Below are 20,113 nucleotides of genomic sequence, written 5' to 3'. Positions count from 1 at the left end.
AACTGAGGCATTGCAAGGTTAAGCCCCACATTTTCCATGGTGCCCACCGTTAGTCCAGCACACCTGATTTCCAGAGATGCTCAGTGTCTGCAGTGCCTAATGAATTCAGGTAGAACTGCAAGAGGTGGGGGTGCTCAGTACTTCTGCAAATTAGGCACCCCAAAATAGAGCCCCACATTTAGAGGCCGCTGATGAAACACTGAGCCTAAAGGGCTTGCCCAAGGCTACAAGGCTAATGCACAGCAGAGCAGGGATTAGAGCGGCTTTGCGGAGGATCTGGTTATCTGTGCAGATGCTACTCGTACCGACCTCCCGAGGCAGCCTAAGGTTTGTCAAAGGGAAACGCCCCGTGCTGGAACCTGGTAGTACTCAGCCCCTGCCCTTGCAGCTGCAGCTGGCCTAGCAGAAGGAAGTTATTTTTTGGCTAATATTCCTGTAGCGCATTAAGGCTCATTATTACACACAGCAGAGAGCTGGGTTCGGAAGGCTGGCTCTTCCACTGGGAGCCATCAGACCTGTGGTTTGACTTACTCCCTGGCTGTTACAGCAGGAAATTAACAGAAAAATGCAACTGTACATTCCTAGGCGCCCTGCTCCCAGCGAGTCCAGGCAGATCGCAGGGTTATTGATACCTGCACTTAGCGGTTTCCTTTAATAACTCACCCATTAAGTGGCAGCTCCTGGACTCGCTGTTCAAGCTGCTGTTAAAAATGTACCTTCCAGCCGGCCTTGTGTTAGCACAAGGCTAGTGAAATATTCATGGGCCGAGAGCCGGAACGCAGACCAGCTGTGGGGTGGGAAAATGACCCTGCACTGTGATCCCTCATCAGAAACAACTGTCCTGCTTTGAGCATATCCCAGCCAGCTCTCCTGTGCCCGTTTGGGACAGTGAGACCTAGGCTAGCCTGGGGGATGTGTCTCAGTTCTAGCCACCATTGCAAATCCTAGTATGGGCAGGCAAAGCTGCTGTAGACTGTGATCCAAACATGTCTGAGCCTCCCTGGTGCAAATTCGGACTTTGTCTGTCTGCACTGAGTGTTTCCCTGCTGGAGGTGTACAAGAGCCTGGAATCTCCTGCTTGGAGAAGGCCTTGGTGTGGTGGCACGTGGGGGAGATCTGTTTACACCCTCAGGTCAGATTGCCATCCTACTCCAGACAGGGCATGGATTAGTGGTTTAAGCAGCAGGCTTCACCGTCCCCACCCTGGAACAACACAGCTGGGTCCTTTGTCCAGTGGAGGAGGAGGAATTGAATTCCAGGTAGCCCTGGGGAGCATTTGGGTGGAACCCTTAAAAATCGAGGCTCTGTGCAGGCGTTCACCAACACGTCCATTTATGGTAGGAGTTGGAAGCCTTGGCTAAAATCCACCCCTCCCTGCACTGTTTTGACATGCACTGGCCATGGAGCAACCCAGAGGCGGTTGCATTTCAGCAGGGCGTTGATCCCTGCATGCATAGCTTGAAGACGAATGGGGCAGATTTGCAGGCAAGATACCATTAATCTCTCCCAGCCTCTGGCACACTCCTGCACCTGGAGGCGGATCCAGAGCAGCCTGGAGACTCTTATCGCCTCTGGCCTGGCAGCTTCAGCCCTGCTAGGCTGTGGGGTCCCAAGCAGCCAGTGCTGGCTCCGTGGCTCAGCGGGAAGATGAAGCAGAAGGACGGGAAATGAGCTGGGAGGGGAGAGGCACTCCTGACTGGAACACGTGGAAGTTTGAGGCTGGGGAGCTGGACGCCTCAGATGAGCCTGGATGAGGCTGCATTGAGGTACTAACCGGGGGACTGGGTTGCTCCTTGGGATCAGGCTTGGGTCGTTGGCCCATCCCTGGCCCTAGTGAGGGCCCCGTGCACGGACTGAGTTTGTCTGGTGTCAATCCAGCTTCTGGCTTGCACATCACAGAACCGCCAACTGCTGGCACCAACGGTCTCAGAAGGGCCAAGGAGTGACTGGGCTGGTCATGCAGCCTCTTCCACCGGGGCTGTGGTCACGGGTCCCAAGGAGGGGATAGTAATTACAGGCAAACTCCGCCTGGACGAGCTGCAGCTCCTCTGGCTCCCATTCCCTGGGCAGTAACCCCTCTCTCTAGCAGCTGCTGCCTTGTGTGGGCAAGATGCCATGGGGTTTAATCATGGGCCCAGCTTTAATGAGATGATGATTTCCATGCTCCAGAGACAGCGGCAGTGTGGGGAAGACAGACAGATCCACCTGCTCTCACCCTCCTGCTGCCTTTCTCACAAGGCAGGTTGTCTCGTGCCCAGCGGGGAGGCTGGCTAATGATGCTATGGGCAGCAGATGACAAATGGCAGCTGGACCGCTGGGGACCTTGCAGTCGTGGGCTTGGAGCATAGGGGATGAGGCAGAGCAGGAATGTAGACATGTGCATGGAAGCTCTTGGATGGCACCATCTGGCATTCTGGACAAGGCTCCTTCAGCTGTTGATGGGTCAGAACAGTGAGCCCAGGTCCAGCCTCCTTCAGCTCAGGATGTGGGAATCCAGATCTTACATCTGAGTCTGGCAAATGGCCTCATTGCTGCAAATAGCAAAACTAAACCCTTAGATGCAATCTTTGGGGTGTCCAGAATCTGGATCCTGCACCTGCAGCTAAGGCCCCTGTCTGCTTAGGGCTGTGAAGGGAGCTGTTGTGTTTCCACAGCGATGGGACCCAGGGCGGCTGCAAGTTGCCTGTTTTGAGGAGAGCTCTGAACAGCTAAACTCTAGGACAGGGGTCCCAACCTCGGGGTCTCAGGCAGATGTCAAGGGGTCACGGCCACCCTCCCCTCTCCTCCCCGTATTGCTAAGGGGAAAGGGGATTTCCAGTGAGAAGGGAAGGAGGTTTGGAGGGTCCCAGCATGGAAAAGGTTGAGTACCACTGCTTCAGGGGCTTCCTCACCCTTCCTGTTTGCCCACCCTCATCTCCCCTCCCCAGGAAGCGAGGTTTCCTCCCCCTACATCATCCTATGCAGCCCCCCGCAGCCCAATACAGCAGTTGAGCTCAGCTGCAAAAGAGGCTTGTCCATCTCCAAGAGCAAGCATCTCCTGCCATCGATCCATGGATCCATTTAGCCCCCAGGCGGCTCCGCTTACAGAAACAGTCGTAAGTCCACTGCTGTCCTCAGGCCGTTTCCAGGAAGGAGCTGCTGCCGCCAGAGCATTCAGATACGCGGGGTTCTGGCTAACCAGCCCCAGCCTAGTTGCTAGGGGACCAGGGGCTCTGCAGTCAGCACCCAGCAGCCTCCTATCACTCTGCAACCATCCCCCACCTCAGTACCCACTGCTGCGCTGCAGCCATAGGGCCAGTGGGAGAGAGCTGTGAAGAGCCATGCTGGGGCACCGCTGTGGGCAGCACCCATTGCCCATCACATCTGCTACATACTCACTTTTCTGTAGCACCCACCACCCTAGGCTCTCAAAGCACTGTGCATTAATCCAGCGAGTCGCAGAGTGCCCCTTCCCTCCTCCTGCAGAGCATTATCCCCATTTTACACATGGGGAAACTGAGGCAGGGTGCGGTTATGGCCAAGGTCGCATGGTGAGTCAGTGGAAGAACGGGGAATAGATCCCAGGAATCCTGAACCCTAATCTCTAGCTCTAACCACTAAACCCCACTCTGCCAGAGCCAGGCCTCCCAGTGTCCACTCCACCCGCACTAACTACTAGACTGCCCTCAACGACTTATGTCAGACACATCCACTGGGAGGGGTCCATGGCCCTTGGGAGCACTGACAGCTCTGGGTTAGGGAGGGTACCCTTGCTCTGGGGGACCAGGAGCATCTTAAATGTACATGAAACTCAAAGGAGGTGAGCCCAAGTCTGGGGGGAGCAGTGAAGTCTCATAGCCCCTGGACTCTTGGGTCTCTGGTTAGAGATCTCCCCAGCTGGTGCGTGGCCCCCTCCTATGAGGGCAGTTGGGACTGGAGAGCTAGTCCTGGGGTCCAGCCTGGATTTTCAAGCATGGTCACTGATTTTGGGTGCCCACCAAAAGAGCCTAGAGCTGCTGGGCTCCATTATATCAGCGGGCGCTGCAGGGCCCAGCACTCGCTCAAGATCAGGCCCAGGGCATCTCGGCCGGGGCCCCCATCTGGAGGCAGCGGCCACTTTGACAGGCGCCTGCCGCACAAGGGGACTAACTAGCCAGGACAGCCCCAGGTGCGGCCTCTCCCAGGGGACCGAAGGGGTGCTCCATGCTGAGGTGGGGTTATCTGCTAGTAGGACTGGTGCCCGCTGAGGGGAATATTGGGCTAGAATCTCTTCAGCCATGTCTCTGGGCCCCCCTTTGGGATGGGCCTGGGAGACGGGCTGCAATCCCTAGCTCCCGAGCTTCCACAGCTTCCCAGCCCCTCGCACAGGCCTTGATTGGAAGGAATCCCTCTGCTCGTTCGTGCCAGCCTCAGCCCAGAGCTGGAGGAGACGCACCTCTGGGGAGAGAGGGGAGGGCTGTCTCCCTGGCCTGCTCAGCCCCGGGCCCCCTCCTGACTCAGGCCCAGTTAGCACCTGTGGTTCTGCGGCTGCTAGGGACTGGACGGAGACCTGGCAGGCTCATTCCACAGGGGAGAACTTGGAGGAGAACGGCTCCCAGCCAGGCCTGGCCTCTGGCTCATTTCACACCAGCAGCCAGACGGAGCGGCTCCAGGCCCTTTTGTGGGGAGCAGCCGCTGAAGCCAGACTTGCTCTCACTAATGCAGTGAGCCCTTGCTCCTGCTCCCAGGGACCCATTGCTGAGGCCTCCACAGCAGCAGAGCTGCTCTGGTCCTGCATTCTCTTTCTGGGGGCTTTGGTCAGCGACAGCCCAGGGGTCCAGTGTGGGACCCCCAAGACCTGCCACACAGCCCACCAGCTTCTACCCACAGGTGTCGGCTGCAGGGACTTTAACAAGCAGCAGTTTCTAGGTCTCAGGATAGACACGAGTCAAATGGGACCCTGAGTGACACCCATTGCTGTAAGATCCTATGCAGCCCACGGGCCTGTGATGGGATATCCACTCCACACAAGGTCTGGCCATGTGGGCCAGTTACCAGCCCAGGCTGCACCAAGGAGCAGAGCAGGGATTAATTAGGAATGAAGCTCAGCTGGACAGGAACAGGAGGGGCCTGTATAAAGCCCAGGCTCTTGCCTGCACCAGGGGCTGTAGCGTCCCAAGGTGAGGGAAGGGCTGGCTATCTGTGGCTTAGAGCTGTCCAGACCCTGGCTGATTGTTGTAGAGTCCCTGGGCTGGAACTAGTGTGACCAGACAGCAAGTGTGAAAAATTGGGGTGGGGTGGGAATAAAGCCTATACAAGAAAAAGACCCCAAAATCGAGACTGTCCCTATAAAATCAAGACATCTGGTCGCCCTAGCTGGAACCCAGTGCAGAGGGCTGGCCTGGGTTCCCCGGCCTGCTACTGGGTGGTGGTGCTGTTATGTGTCAGTGAAAGAGAAAACTGCCTGGGATGGTGGGTCCTGAGAGACTTTGAGAACATGCCCCTCCTGGCAGGGGAAACTACAGTGACCTGGGAAGGGGCAAGCCATGAAATGGGAGCAGTGAAGTCCTGAGAGAGCCAGACCCAGAGGAGTGATGGAGCGCCCCTGCAGGAAGGGGTTTTTGACCCTGCCAGAGCTCATCTGCAGATGTGGCCAGAAGGAGATGCTCTGGCGGTAAGTTGGTAGGGGCCCTGTCATGGGACGCTCAAGTCCTAACACAGCCCCCAGGCAGGTGCAGGTGGCCCTATTCCCTCTTGCTGTGGGTTGAGGTAGAAGCCTGCTCCAAAGGGGCCTCTGGTCACCTAGCAGGGGATGCTCCGCTCCCCAGCCAAGCCTGGCAGTCTGGGCCCAACCCCTCTGGGACTCAGCTGGGTGGTGGGAAGGGGCTGTTCAGCCCATGGCAGTCCCCACTATGGGGCATCTGACAGGTCCCCCGAGAGAGCTCTCCTCCCAGCTAGCATAGCAGAGGGACGCAGACCCCTGGCATTCATAGCTGGGATGGAGAAGGGAGAGATACCATTCCCTCCATCACCTCCTGCTGGGGGTTCCTGCGGTGGAACAGCAGAGTGCCGCCCTATGAGCAATGCCCCAACACCACTTCCTCCAGTGCCTCCTGCTGGGGGTGCCTGGGAGTGCAGCGCTAGGAGCTCCCCAGCACTCACAGGGTTCCCTCCAACTCTTTGGGGTGGTGTGTGCTGGCCTGGGGCCTTGGGGAGGATCAGTGGGGAGGTGGGAGGAGCCCATTACCCTGGATAATGATCTGAGCCCCTTGCCTCACAGCCAGCAGCCCTGGCTCCTTGCCCCCACATCTTTGTCCTGCTGCCTAGCTCCCACCTGGGCAGGTAACCAGGGCAGGGGTGGGTTATTCACCCTGGGCTAATATTTTCTTGTGTGTTCTGCTTCTTGGCTCATCGCAGCCAGGGACTCTGGGAGGCTAAAGAGGTGAGGCCAGGGAGTACACGGTAAGGCTGACCCCATGGGGGACCCTGGCCAGGAGTGGGGGCTGCAGAACAGACCAGGCAGGGCACAGCATACAGCTTTTCTGGTTAAGAGGTTAGGGAAAGGACCAGGGGGGTATAGGAGTCTTAGGGGTGGAGATAGAACCCAGCAGTCCTGGCTCCCAGTCACTGCTCTAAGCACTAGCCCGTGCTCCTTCCCAGGCCCAGTGTAGGCTCCCAGGCTGCTTTCAGAGCCTGCAACTCAGGGACGTAGGGGGTGGTGCAGGGCATGGGCCATCTGTCTATGCTCACAGCCTCAGGACCTGCCTGTCCAGTGCTGGGTGTGGAGCAGCTGCTTCTCATCACAGCTGACCCGCACCCACCAGGCCCAGCGTCTACCCTCAGCAGGGAGGCAGTGAGGAACATGTCAGGTTTGGGGCTGCTCCCTGGCTTGAGAGCAGGGCCTCTGAGCTGGACCCCTGGGGTATCCTGTGTTCTCCCTACCTCCTTCCCTCCTGGGCAGCCATGTACCACCACCCTGCTGCCTTCTTTCCACTCCAAGATCTGCTGTTAGCCCCCCACCCCAGCCCTCTTCCCTGCAGACTGGCTCCTTGTCTCGCCCCTTAGCTTTCTGGGCTTCTCCAGGGGGTCCTGCTCCTAGTCCCCAGACCACCTGGAAACCTAGTGCTCCTGGATGCGCTCATGGGAGGAGAGGGGAGCCCTCTTGTGGAGCTCTGAGGCTATCACGGACTGCAGCAGGGCGTAGCATGGGAGATGCACCAATAAGATGTTTTTAGAGTTTCCTCTAATTTGTCCTTATTCTGTAACTCTCCCCTCAACCATCCCCACAATGTACCTGAACTCTACACAATAGCAGCAGCAGCAGCGCTGGGACCAGCATTCAGGAGTCTAAAATAGCTTTCTCCTGCTCAAACCACCTTCAGCTCCCAGAGCTGGGAGCGAATCCAGGAGTCCTGCTTCCCAGTGCCCCGCCTCTAATTGCTGATGCCCTTTGACTCCTTCCTATGGTTGGGGATAGAACCCAGGAGTCTGGTCTCTCACTCATTCTATCCACTTAGCCACACACCCTTGCTAGGTTCCCCTTCCCAGATCACGCTGTCAACTCCCCACATTAGCAATTTCTCTCCTGTTCCCCAACACCGCTCCCCTCCCTGTTCTGTGGGCCTGGCTCGTTCCTGAGCCCGACTGGCTCCATGAGAGAGTCTTTTAAATGACAGATATCAGAGGGGTAGCCGTGTTAGTCTGGATCTGTAAAAGCAGCAAAGAGTCCTGTGGCACCTTATAGACTAACAGACGTTTTGGAGCATGAGCTTTCATGGGTGAATACCCACTTCGTCAGATGCAGGGTATTTTAAATGACAGAGTCAAGCTCTGCTTTTACAGGCCGGGGGGCATGAAGCATTCAGTCTGGCACCTGCGCGCTGTCCCCTGCAGTGTTTTAATAACCATCATATGTTGGCGCTCTCAAGGTCTCCCACCCAGGCACTGCTTAGCTCGGCAGATCATCTAATGAGCCCACCACCTGAGCAGGGCAGGCGGGCTAGAGGAGGATGAAATGCATTGCCTCCTCCCATGCTCTGCTCCCTGTCTGGGCAGCCCAGATTCTCAGGCCTGTAACACACATGAGCTCAGGCTGGATGATCACAGCTGTCCTCTTGGGGAGATCTGTGACGCCTGCTCCCCCTGGGAGCTCACAGGGCCCAGACTCATTCGCTGTCCCCCTTCCATGCTCTCACAATGGGAAACAGTCCCCAGCTGGGCGCGATCCAGTGGAGTTTGGAAAAGTAGCACCAGGCTATCTTGGACAGAAGTGCAGAGGGCTCTTCCTTCCCTTGCTAAAAATAGGGACCTTTTCCTGAGCCAGGTCACAACATTCACACTGGAAAACTGCAAGGGGAGAGAGGGAAGGGAAGTGAGAAAGTGCTGTCTCAGCAACCCCCGTCCCCAGGGAGGCAGTGAGGGGAGCCAGGCGTCACTCTCCAGGGGAGCTCTGGAGTTCAGAGAGCGAGGGCACTGTTCCAGCTCTGGATCTCAGCACACCTCCCAACTCCACTAATCCTCACCCTCATCCTCTGAAGAGGGTGAGCCCTATTGGGCGGATGGGAAACCGAGGAAATGACATGGCCAAAATGAGTCAATATCAGAGCCGGGACTAGAAGCGGGAGTCCCGACTTCCACACCCTGCAGGTTGCTCCACGAGGCTCGCAAGGCGCTGGCTGATGCACCCTGTTGCTGTGCAGACTGTGAGGAGTGTTGTGCCCTGGTAGCGGGGCTGGAACTGAACAGAAGCAGGAGCTAGGTAGTGGTGGGTTAATCTGCCCAGCTCTGCTGGACTGATGCTTTGCACAAGAACCTTCACAATGTGGGGAGCTGGTGCCCCCTAGGGGAGAGAGGGCTCTGTGCATCGGCTCAAAACTACACAGTGTGGGGCGGGGAGGGGGGTGTCAACAAAGCACAAGGGCATGGCCTTGCCAGCTTGGGTGCAAGCAGGCACAGCCCTTGCCTGCAAGAGCAGGAGCAGGCAGCCTTGAGAGAAGTGTCTGTAAATGGGGCTTCCTGCAGGCGTCCCTCTGTCAAAGGCCGGGAGGCAGCCAGTCTAGTGGTTAGAGCAGGGAGGGAGGCGAGTCAAGACTCCTGGGTTCTGTGCCTAGCTCTGGCACTAACTCACTGTGCAGTCTTGGGCAAGTCACTTCCACTCCCTGTGCGTCAGTATCCTGCTGTAAAACGTCACTGAAGATGACTGGCATCTGCTGGCGCTCAGGCTGCTGGCGAGGAGATCAGACCATGGGCTGCTTCTCTCTCTGTCCCTGCTAGCAGAGACCTGTCATGGGGGAGATACTTTTCCCCTCTCCCCATCCTTGTACCAGAGGGGAACCTGGACACCCAGAATGCCATCCTCCCGGAGAGCTCCAAAGGCTGGCTTCTTCCCGCTTCCCAGGGCAGAGCGGGCAGCTGGAACAGCATGCACACTCCCTCTAGCACTTCCCGGCTCTTCTCCCGCCTTAGCTCAACTTCTCTGCCTGGGGCTGCTTCTCAGTGGAGAAAGGATCCAATCCCAGGTGGCAGAAAGGCCTGTTGATAGAATGAGACCCCTTCTATGGGCAGCACCATCCTACTTTGGGGGGCAGGGGGAAGGGCTTCTCTGTCTACAGAGGTGGCCCTATTAGTAGATGGGCATGGGGACTGTAGCTGGTTAGAGATACGTGGGCCTTCTGGGCTGGGTCCATGTTTCTTTTCTATACCCAAGCCCCCAGCATGTAGAACAGGGGGACAGCGTGGGCTGTGTGGCTTGCTGCTTTGTTCCTAGATCCCAGACAGGCCTGGGCCTGGAGCCTTCAGTGTAGTGTAATTAAAGCTGCAAGCAGCGAGAAGACCATGCCTTGGCCCTGCATGCAGGGGTGCCAGCCCGGGGTGGGGGAAGGGGATGGATATTGTCAGTGTGCACGCTGAGTGTGTGCCTTCGTACCCTGCCTCCCCCAAGCCAAGCATGCTGGGTTTCAGAGGTGACCCTACCCCCTCAAGGAGCTGGGGTCCAGGAGTGCTATAAATACATCTCACTGGTGACTCCAGCAGCAAAACCAGGGGTGACTGAGGGTGGTCTTCTGTTTCCAAGCACAGGCACTCTGTAGCTGTCCTCCGGGGGCTAGTCCCAGGTATCTGCTATTAGGGAGAGGGAGCAGAGCTTGGCTTACTGCTGTGTGTGACAGAAGAACTGCCAAGCAGCACTAACAGGAGCTCCTGGGTTGACCCAGTGGAGGCAGGGAGCCGGTGCTGCTCTCGGGACTATAGAGCCAGGGGAAAGGGAACAGTGCTATGAAGTGTAAAGATGTCTCCTTCCACCCTATGGTACCATGTGACACACAAACAGGCCCTGCTATGTAGCTGCATGGAGCTGACACACTCCAACATGCCCTAACACACACAGAAGAGAACACACATGCTAACATGTCCTGACATGCAGAAAAGAACTGACATGCTAACACCTTAACATACCTAGAAGGGAAGACACATAAATAGGCCCTGATACACATACAAGGAAAGACACAAAAAAGCTGACACATGCTAATGCCCTGATGTGCGTACAGGAGCCAATGCAGGCTAACATGCACTGACATGCATGCAAGAAAAGATCCTAACGCACCTAGTCACGCATACAAGAGAAAACACAACACTCAGACTTGCATTTGTGGGCTGATAATACAGCTATGCCCTGGTGAGCACACAGATGATGCACACAAACATGCCCTGACAGGCATACAACATGCTAACAAGCTTTGGATGTACAAGAACCCAAACGTATGATCATGCCCTGACGTGTTCCGGAGCAGACATGCTAACAGGCTGACGAATAGTTAAGAGCCTGTTTATTGAGGGTTCACGGGGAGGTCATATACACTGGGAGAGCGACATCCAGGTGGCATGAAAGCAGAGTGGTCCCTGCACCTAACACAGATGAGGTTGGGTGGCTGAGCTGGCAAAGCCACCGCCTGTCAACCAAGCTCCTGCTCCACGTCCCAGCCGCGGCCCTATGCAGGGTGTGCTCGGAGCAGGTCCAGCAGGTACTGGAGTCAGGCCACATGTGGTGTCTGCTTGTCAAATGGCAGCACACAGTGGGGGCAGGGTCCAGTCCTTTGTAACTGGGTCCGCCTGGAGCCCCCACATTGGGTTCGATGGGATTTTGCTGTATTACCGTGGGAGTAAGTGGGAAGAAGATCCGGCCAGATCCTCAGCTGGCGTACAGCCTTGAAGCTCCATAGAGGAGCTGTGTGATTTACAGCAGTGGGGGGTCTGGGCTGTGCATTGGAAGCCCCCGAAGAGCCCTGTTTATGCTCAGAGCAGGGAGGGCACCGTGGCAGGCTTCCCTAGCACAGCCCCAGCAACATCCCAGGAGTTCTGTCCCCATGGCCCACCCAGCCCTTGGCTTCTCTGCTGAGATAGGGGGTGAGTGAGCCCCACAGACACCTGGGGGGTTGTGCGATGGGCACTGCCCAGTCTCGCTGGGATGCAGCACTTGCACTTCAGGGAATATGCATCAATCCTACATGGCTATGGGAAGTAACGTACAATAACCACGTTCTTGCGTCTCCATTGCACAGACAGCGAGTGCCCCAAGGAGCCAGGAGACCAGCTGGGCTGAGACCTCCCAGACTTCATGCACCAGTGATAATAAGAATACTTAGCTCTTATGCAGTACTAATTAATGACTCCTCACAGAGTCCCACTCTGGGGTAGGGAAGCATCATTATCCCCACTGTACGTGGTAGTGGGAAGCGTCAATGGCGAAGAACCCAGGAGTCCTGGCTCCCAGGACCGTGCTTAGGCCACTGGACCCGGATGCCTCTTGGGGGTCCCTCCCCAGGGGACGTGACGGGGTTTGGGCTGTGCGCCGAGGGGACGGCACTCCTCAGTCGCTCCCCCTGCCCCCGGCAGCTGGGGTCTCAGGCGAAGACGGCTGAGTTCTGCCAGTAGGTGTACACCAGGAAGCCGGTGAAGGTGCTGTCCGTCTTGATGCTGGAGTAGAAGCCGATGTAGTCGCCCACACCGACTTGAACCCACACTTCGTCCTCAGGCTCCAGGCGCACCAGGGCGCCGCCCGACAGCGAGGTGGGCTTGGGCCAGTTGCCGTAGAACTGGAAGAAGGAGGCCACCGAATGGCCGTTCTTCATGATGTCAAACTGCAGGCTGCTGCGGTACACCGTGGCATGGACGGCGAAGTAGTAGACGCCGGGGATCTCGCAGGTGAACTTGCCCGTGTCCGCGTCATAGTGGCCCTGCTCGTTGATCAGCACAACGTCAAAGCGGATGGGCTGGTCCGCCAGGGGCGGGCTGCGCGACTCCGAGCGCTTGGCGGTGAAGGCTGAGCGGGGAGCCACCGCGCACTCCCCTTGCGCCCCCTTCTCCCCGTTCAGACCGTTCATGCCGGGGCTGCCGCTGTCCCCGCGGGGACCTGGGACTCCTGACGGGGAGGAGAGAGAACATCAAAGGGGGCAGGAGAGATGCCCAGTGCACTGGAGCCACTAATAACCAGCCAGCCCATCCATCTCTGGATCTAATTCGTGATACACCCATCCCCATGGGATCTGTGCCCCTGGCTGCATGTCATGGATCCCAAACAGAGCAGATAGGACCTACTCCCCACCTCACATGGTATCTAATTTATTTCCCCTTGAAGGCAGGACACGGAGACCCTTTGAATCTATCTGGCTGGCTGGTTAACCCAACTGGCCCAGTGCGGTAGCCATGGGTCTGCCGTTGGCTCCTCCCTCACTGGGAGCTGGGTTCCAGTTCCTGGTGCATTCTCCAGCAGGGAGGTCTCCTTACCAGGTTGCCCGATCTCTCCCTTCTCTCCCTGTATCCCGGCTGCTCCGTCCCGGCCGTCACGTCCATCTCTGCCTGGAAGACCCTGGCTTCCATGGATGCCGGGTGTGCCTGGGATTCCGGGCTGCCCAGAGCACAGGCTCGGGATCTTGTTGTCCTCGATCTGGATGGAACTGGCGATCAGCCCGAGGAAGAGGAAGAGGAGCTGCTTCATCTCAGCTGCCATGGAGGGGCTGGGAGGAGAGTGAACCGTTATGTCTCTAGCATGCTGCGAGGTGGAGGCCCTGGTTTGACAGCTGTGATTAGGGTGTGTGGGCTGTACGTTCCCCTCACTCTACAGTGACGCTCCGACTGAGGTTGGGTACCAGAGATGCTGGACACTGGACTTGATGGACCAGCGGTCCAGCCCAGAAGGGTAGGAGGTATGGGATACTGGCCTGGGTAGGCCACGAGCCCGGTCAGTCCAGTCCAATCTGCCCCTCACCAGGGTATTTGAGGACCATGGCACGACAGGAGGGAGGACAATGGGCTAGATGGGCCAGATGTGTGTGTGTGAATTGTGTGTATAGTGTGCTGTGAGCTATGCGGTGGGTATGTGCATGGTTGGTTGTGAGCTGAATTGAGAGGTGTGTATGCGGTGAGTTGTGGGCTGTGAGCTGTATGGAGGGCATCATGGGTTGTGAGCCATGGGTGGTTCTGAGCTCTGTGTGTTATTGGTTGTGAGCTGTGGGGTGTGTGGGTGGTTGTGGGCTGTGTGTGTCGTGGGCTGTGGGGTGTGTGGGTGGTTGTGGGCTGTGGGGTGTGGGGGTGGTTGTGGACTGTGGGGGGTTGTGGGCTGTGTGTCTCATGGATTGTGAGCATGGGAATGTAGGGGTGATTGTGGGCTGTGTGTGTCATGGGTTGTGAGTGTGGGGTGTGTGGGTGGTTGTGGGCTGTGTGTGTCATAGGTTGTGGGCTGTAGGAGTGGTTGTGTGTGTGGGGGGGGTGTATGGGTGGTTGTGGGCTGGGTGTGTGGGGTGTATGGGTAGTTGTGGGCTGTGTCATGGGTTGTGAGCATGGGGTGTGTGGATTGTTTTGGGCTGTGTGTCCCCTGGGTTGTGAGCTGTGGGGTGTGTGGGTGGTTGTGGGCTGTGGGTCCTGGATTGTGGGCTGTGTGGGTGGTTGTGGGCTGTAGGTGTCATGAGTTGTGAGCTGTGGGTGGGTGAGTGGTTGTGGGCTGTGTGTCCTGGGTTGTGAGCTGTGGGGTGTGGGGGTGGTTGTGGGCTGTGTGACCTGGGTTGTAAGCATGGGGTGTGTGGGTGGTTGTGGGCTGTGGATGTCATGGGTTGTGAGCAGTGGGGTGTGTGGGGGCTTGTGGGCTGTGGGTGTCATGGGTTGTGGGCTGTGTGTGTGGGGTGTATGGGTAGTTGTGGGCTGTGTCATGGGTTGTGAGCGTGGATTGTTTTGGGCTGTGTGTCCCCTGGGTTGTGAGCGTGGGGTGTGTGGGTGGTTGTGGGCTTTCTGTGCCATGGGTTGTGAGCTGTGGGGTGTGTGGGTGGTTGTGGGCTGTGGGTCCTGGATTGTGGGCTGTAGGTGTCATGAGTTGTGAGCTGTGGGTGGGTGAGTGGTTGTGGGCTGTGTGTCCTGGGTTGTGAGCTGTGGGGTGTGGGGGGGCTTGTGGGCTGTGGGTGTCATGGGTTGTGGGGTGTATGGGTGGTTGTGGGCTGTGTCCTGGGTTGTGGGGTGTGTGGGTGGGTGTGAGCTGTGTGTCCTGGGTTGTGGGGTGTGTGGGTGGTTGTGGGTTGTGATCATGGGGTGTGTGTGCGGGTGGTGGTGAGGATGGGGTGTGTGGGTGGTGGTGGGCTGTGAGCGTGGGGTGTGTGGGTGGTTGTGAGCATGGGATGTGTGGGTCGTTGTGGGTTGTGACTGTGGGGTGTGGTGGTGGTGAGCGTTGGGTGTGTGGGTGGTTGTGAGCGTGGGGTGTGTGGGTGGTTGTGGATTGTGAGCATGGGGTGTGTGGGTGGCTGTGAGCGTGGGGTGTGTGGGTGGTTGTGGGCTGTGAGCGTGGGGTGTGTGGTGGTGGTGAGCGCTGGGTGTGTGGGTGGTTGTGAGTTGTGAGTGTGGGGGTGGCTGTGTGTGGGGTGTGTGGGTGGTTGTGGTTGTGAGCGTGGGGTGTGTGGGTGGTGGTGGGCTGTGGGGTGTGTGGGTGGCGGTGGACTGTGAGCCTGGGGTGTGTGGGTGGTGGTGGGCTGTGGTCAAGGATCCTGTCTCTATTTTCCTGCCCTCTAGGCCAGGGGTTCTCAACCTTTTTCGTTCTGAGCCCCTCACCCCCACATGCTATAAAAACTCCACCGCCCAGCTGTGCCGCCACAACTGGTTTTCTGCATACAAAGCCCGGGCCAGCATTAGGGGGTAGCAAGCAGGGCAGTGGCCCGGAGCTCCATGCCACAGGGGGCCCCGCAAAGCTAAGTTGCTCAGGCTTCAACTCCAGCCCCAGGTGTCAGCGCTCAGGGCGCCGGGGTTCCAGCTCTGCGCAGCGAGGCTCCAGTGAGTCTAACCCTGACCCTGCTTGGCAGCCCCCCTGAAACCTGCTCATGGCCCTGGACTCCTGGTTGAGAACTACTAGGGGTCCCTTTGCCCCGCACTCTGTGCTCATTCCCCAAGTGGGCTCCTGCTGTGCTGACGGTGACTCCCACACTCCGAACTCTCCCTTCACACGGGGCACGAGGCCAGGACCCTTCCAGATATGCCAAACCCATAGAAAAAAACTGCAGAAATTAGGCTTGTTTTTGGCTGAATTGGCTTCTGAGTTGCTTGTTGGCTAGTTTTTGGCTTGCAGATTGTTTAGCTTGTAGCTTTTTTTTTTTTCAATGGGCTCCCGGCAAGCAGGGGCAAGGAGGGGAGAGAGTCGGGGTGCACGGCAGACCCATCGCAGTCCCACACTGCATGTCAGGGGGATCTAGTCACATAGAGTGTTGGGGTTCTTAGGGATTGGCTTGGTTTGGCCTTGTTTTGAAATGGGATTGGCTTGATTTTTGGCTTATTGTGAAAGTCAGCGTGCTTATTTACCGTGTGAAAGTTGGCACCTGTGGACCCTTCCTAGCTCCATGGCAAGTTACCCACGGGCTGCAGCACTGCACCCAGAGACAGGGTAGCACCTCTCCCCGCCTCCCGAGGCTGTGGAATGTGGGGACACCCTCCCAGCTTGTGCAGCATTACCACCTTCCCAGTGGGGCCAGAACCCAGCCCTTCCCCTGCCTGCAAGGCTCGTATTTCCCCCCACTCCCCCAAGCAGGGCTGCTATCCAACTCACTTCAGCCTTGGCCTTCCCTGCATTGCCCCACGCAGGCCTCTCCCCAGCCTGGCTCAGAGCGCCCGGATAAGCAGGGATCCATTGGGGAGTGGAAGGGGAGCAGGTCTCTCTCCTTCCGGACTCCCGCAGGCCACAAATAAAAGGAAAAGAAGAAAAACAGAGCCTGGCGCTGGAATGTGTCATGACTGGAGCTGGGACCGAGCCGAGCTCCCGGGCCTGGCCGAGTTGCTAAGGGAAATCCCATGGCCCGTCTGGCCCCATAGCTACACCGTCAACTTTGTTAGGAGCAGCTGGAGCTGGTTAGCTTTACTTACTGTGTATCCCGGCTCTCCTGCTGCGCCTGCTTTGCGTCTCCTTGTCCTGTGAGCTCTTCCTGACCACTTCAGCTCCGAGGAAAGGCTGTCTCTCTGCTCCCCCCCTTCCCCTCCTTGTGTCTCTCCTCCCAAACTCCAAAGGAAATCAGTGACTTTCAGAGCCAAGAGCTACAAGAGGAGGGGAAAAATATCCCAATGTCGGAAATGCTGCAACCAGTGGGAGGAGGGCGGGAGAGAGAACCACAGACCTGACTCGAAAAACCCCTTGACTTAACACATCACCCTACAGGAGCCACCAAGGGAAAGAGGCAGAGAAAGAAAAGGAGCGAGGGGAATGGCAGAACTGGGAAGGACAGAGGAGGGTGAAGGAGGTGGCTTACATCCTCGTCTAGATTAGGTAAGTAGCCATGAATGTGTCAGCTCTCCCATTCTGGAAGCACCAGGCCAGTCTTCGTGCTGTGAGGAGTGCTGCCATGCCAGAGATGGGCTAGCTCATTTTTGTGGTGATTTCCCTGGATGGAGTGGAGCCCAGTGACAGGGCTGGGGAAGGATGGGGAATGCGAGGCAAGCTGAAAACTGGCCTCCTGAAGGGGAGCACAGGGGTGTTTGGGCCAGGCGGGTGTTTTGTGGAAGGTCTTGCAGGAGGAGAGGCTGCAGGTGTGGCAGGTGGGAGTGAAGAGCAAAGAGCATGAGGAATCCTGCAATTCAGTCCTGCTTAGGGGCATCATGAGACACGAACTAAACCACACACCCATGGACGGCACGCGCTCAGTGCGCTGATTGCTACTGTCCACATCACACTCACAGCAAAGCCCACGTGGCATGGACACACCTCTAAAGCCATGGACCACACACACAGACTCACTAACGCTGAGCACAGGGGCCACACATCCATCAGCACAACACACAAACGTGGGGTGCACAACACACACGGGGGAGGTGTCACACCCTCGCTGGCACAACACACAAACACTCTCCCCTACTAATGTGAAACACCAGCCAGCCACGTGAGACCTTTGACTTGGCCTGGGCTCACATTTCTCTCTTTCAGCTCCCCAGGTCACTGCAGGTTTCTCCTTGGACAGCAGGTGAGCCGAATGGACAGCAGCATCGCGAAGAGCCCAGCAAGGTCCCTGATCGCCTCCACAGGTTGGAGTTTTCTGCCGGGAGGCTGGCTGTAAAGCCCCCTTGCTCCCCGCTACTCATGGCCTGGGGCTCCTCAGCTCCAGAGTATGCTGAGTTCTGGGAGCTGCGGCTTTGTCAGCAGGACTGGGTGCAGCTGATCCATGAGTGCCTGCAATCCCAGGGAACAGGCCATGGCCAGTTTGCTGGCGGATACAGAAACGCAATGGAGGAAACGACCGGGGCAGCCAGTACGGGTGTGAGGGGAGCTCTCTCCCTCGTCGCTGGAGCACGGGACATGGTGCCGGAGGTGAGCCTTTGAAACTCTTATTTAATTCATTTCAGCTCTGAGTGAAGCCCAAGGGGCTCTCGTCCCAGCTCTGCCTGGCATGGGGATGGGAGGAGAGGTTCTCCGGCCAAGGAGAATTCCCTGGAGAAGCAGCCAGCCAGAGGGCTGATAGCCAGGCAAAGACCTGTGTGCCCAATGAGTTTGTGGAGCTTCCCATGGGAGAGGTGTCCCCATCACCGAAAAGCCCAGCTCACCACTGGCAGAAATTAACAATGGCAATAATCTATCCTGGTCTAGTGTTTTCAGCCATACACTGGTCCTCCCAACCCTCCTCGGCATCCTTATTTTACAGATGGGGAAACTGAGGCAAGGGACAGTCACGTGACTTGTGCAGACAGTCTGCAGCAAAGCTGGGAGTAGACCCCTGAAGTCCTGAGTCCTGCTCTAACTGCTCGATCACACTGCCTCCTTTTGACAGTTGTACCAGAGGCTAAGAACTGAATGGGTCACTCTCAGAGCTAGAGGCAGACCCTCCAGGTAGAGAAAACACAGTCCATCTGCCTGATTTCCTGACAGCAGTAACAATTCCTCCATTGCCCCCAAAGGAAATCCAGTGAAGAATTCTCTCTCCCCCTCCTGTTGACATGTGCAGCAGGTTTTACTCTGGGCTTGTTTTTTTTACAAAAAGCGGCTTAAATATTTTGCGAGTTGTGGATTGCAGAGGTTTGGGGCTTGTTCCTTTTGGAGGTTGCTTACTTGAGCTTTTTTGCAAAGGTGACTTCAACACAACGTTCTAGTTTAAATATGGTTGTAGGAGTGGTGTTGGTGATTGAGCAGCCTCAGGGTGATGCACTTCCTTAGAATTTGAGAATCCTCCTGTCCCCACTCCCATTCAATTAAGAAAACACACCCAAATTCATGAACTTTGGGGCCCGCCCCTTGACACATCCTATGCTCCAATTTTTTGTCCCACACCAGGCTGTGCTCCAGTGGTTCAACACAGGAATGTATCACTGAGGCAACAGAGACCATGGAGGGTGGAAAGAGCGAGAATGACCCTTTTAAATAATGGAAGTACGCACACATGTATTATTTTAATAGTTTTCATGTGTAACTTGTATGCAACAAAACTAGAACTACAGACATTGGAATTTGTATAAACAGCCCCCACTGTCCTCCCTCTGAAACGGCCTGGGCTCTTTTGGAAAGGCAGGGTTGCTTTCCTTTCCTCTGGAGACTTGGCAACATGGTGTTGTTGCAGTGTGCAAAGGCAGCAGGAGGTAGTGAGCTGTAATGTAGCACAGGGGGCGCGATCACGTCTCAGTGCCGGGGGTTCCTGGGAGATGTGCACTAGCAAAGGGGACATAGTCATGTCTCGGTGCCAGGGGTTCTTGGGAGCTGTGCACTAGCAGGGGGAAGGGTGCAGTCACGTCTCAGCGCCAGGAGTTCCCAGGAGCTGTGCACTAGTGAACGGAAGCCCTGCTCTGAGCCTATGCTGAGAGAGCCCCTCTGTGCCCTTCCCAGCAGAGGTCCCAGGTGAGGTGGGTGGCAGTGCCAGCGTTCTGGATCACAGGGGTGGTGTTCAGCCAGCCACACTGGCCTGTGGATACTCCCAGTGGATAGGAAAACAGGATGTTGTCTTTGGTCAGGAGAAGCTTGTTTGTGGCTTTAAGGCACAGCCAGCCTTAGTGGAGTGGTCAGGAGTCAGGCCAGGATTCCTAACCCAACCGGCAGCTCCAGCTATGGCCCTTCCCCTGCTCCAAAGCAGAATCCACCTTCCCCTTCCTCAGGAGTGGAACCTTTTCCACCCTCTCCCCAGTTCCTCCCACCCTCTCCAGCTTGGGGAGGGGTTCAGTATTTACACCTGGGGGAGAACCCCTGCGCTGCTCTGGGTGAGATGAGCTCAGACCAATGCAGAGCCAGGAACCTCTTCCCCCTCACGCCCCTGAAATGGGAGGGGTTCAGATAACAAAGGGGCCTAGATCTTCTCCTTGGGTTTTGGTCCTCCCAAACAACCCCGCCCTCCTCCATCCCAGCCCTGCTATGAGCCCTACCAAATTCACAGCCATGAAAAGTACATCACAGACCGGGAAATCTGGTCTTTCATGTGCTTTTACCCTGTACCATACAGATTTCAGGGTGGAGACCAGCATTTCTCAAATTGGGGGTCCTGACCCGAAAGGGAGTTGCACGGTGTTGTCACCCTTACTTCTGCACTGCCTTCAGAGCTGGGTGGCCCGGAGAGCGGCAGCTGTTGGCTGGGCACCCAGCTCTGAAGGTAGTGCCCTGCCAGCTGCAGCACAGAAGTAAGGTTCGCAACACCCTACCATGCCATACTTATTTCTGTGCTGCTGCTGACAG

At 56.9% G+C, this 20,113-nt stretch overlaps 2 protein-coding genes across 6 annotated transcripts in view; one reads left to right on the top strand and one right to left on the bottom strand.

Annotated features, from left to right (window-relative positions):
- The window catches only part of RNF26 (ring finger protein 26), a 32,378-nt gene that overhangs the window by 7,671 nt on the left and 4,594 nt on the right, over positions 1–20,113 (top strand). For 3 of the 5 annotated variants that reach the window (XR_007769226.1, XR_007769225.1, XR_007769224.1), the window contains exons 3-4: positions 16,631–16,738; positions 17,393–17,773. The gene's annotated coding sequence lies outside the window, so the exon portion shown is untranslated. Of the gene's footprint in view, positions 1–11,513; positions 11,599–16,630; positions 16,739–17,392; positions 17,774–20,113 lie in introns of those variants that run through there. The other 2 variants (XR_007769227.1, XR_007769228.1) reach the window with 2 other exon arrangements.
- On the bottom strand, positions 10,765–16,621 carry C1QTNF5 (C1q and TNF related 5). The gene is made up of 3 exons (XM_050922067.1): positions 16,342–16,621; positions 12,739–12,968; positions 10,765–12,373 (listed from the first exon to the last, which is right to left on the bottom strand). The coding sequence occupies exons 2-3, from the start codon at positions 12,959–12,961 to the stop codon at positions 11,856–11,858; spliced, it is 741 nt and encodes a 246-aa protein (XP_050778024.1). The 5' UTR covers positions 12,962–12,968; positions 16,342–16,621; the 3' UTR covers positions 10,765–11,855.

Source organism: Gopherus flavomarginatus, chromosome 13, assembly GCF_025201925.1.
Source record: "Gopherus flavomarginatus isolate rGopFla2 chromosome 13, rGopFla2.mat.asm, whole genome shotgun sequence".
In the NCBI taxonomy this organism is placed as follows: domain Eukaryota; kingdom Metazoa; phylum Chordata; order Testudines; family Testudinidae; genus Gopherus; species Gopherus flavomarginatus.
The sequence above is the reverse complement of the archived record's forward strand: the minus strand, read 5'-3'. Positions and strand labels throughout refer to the sequence as shown.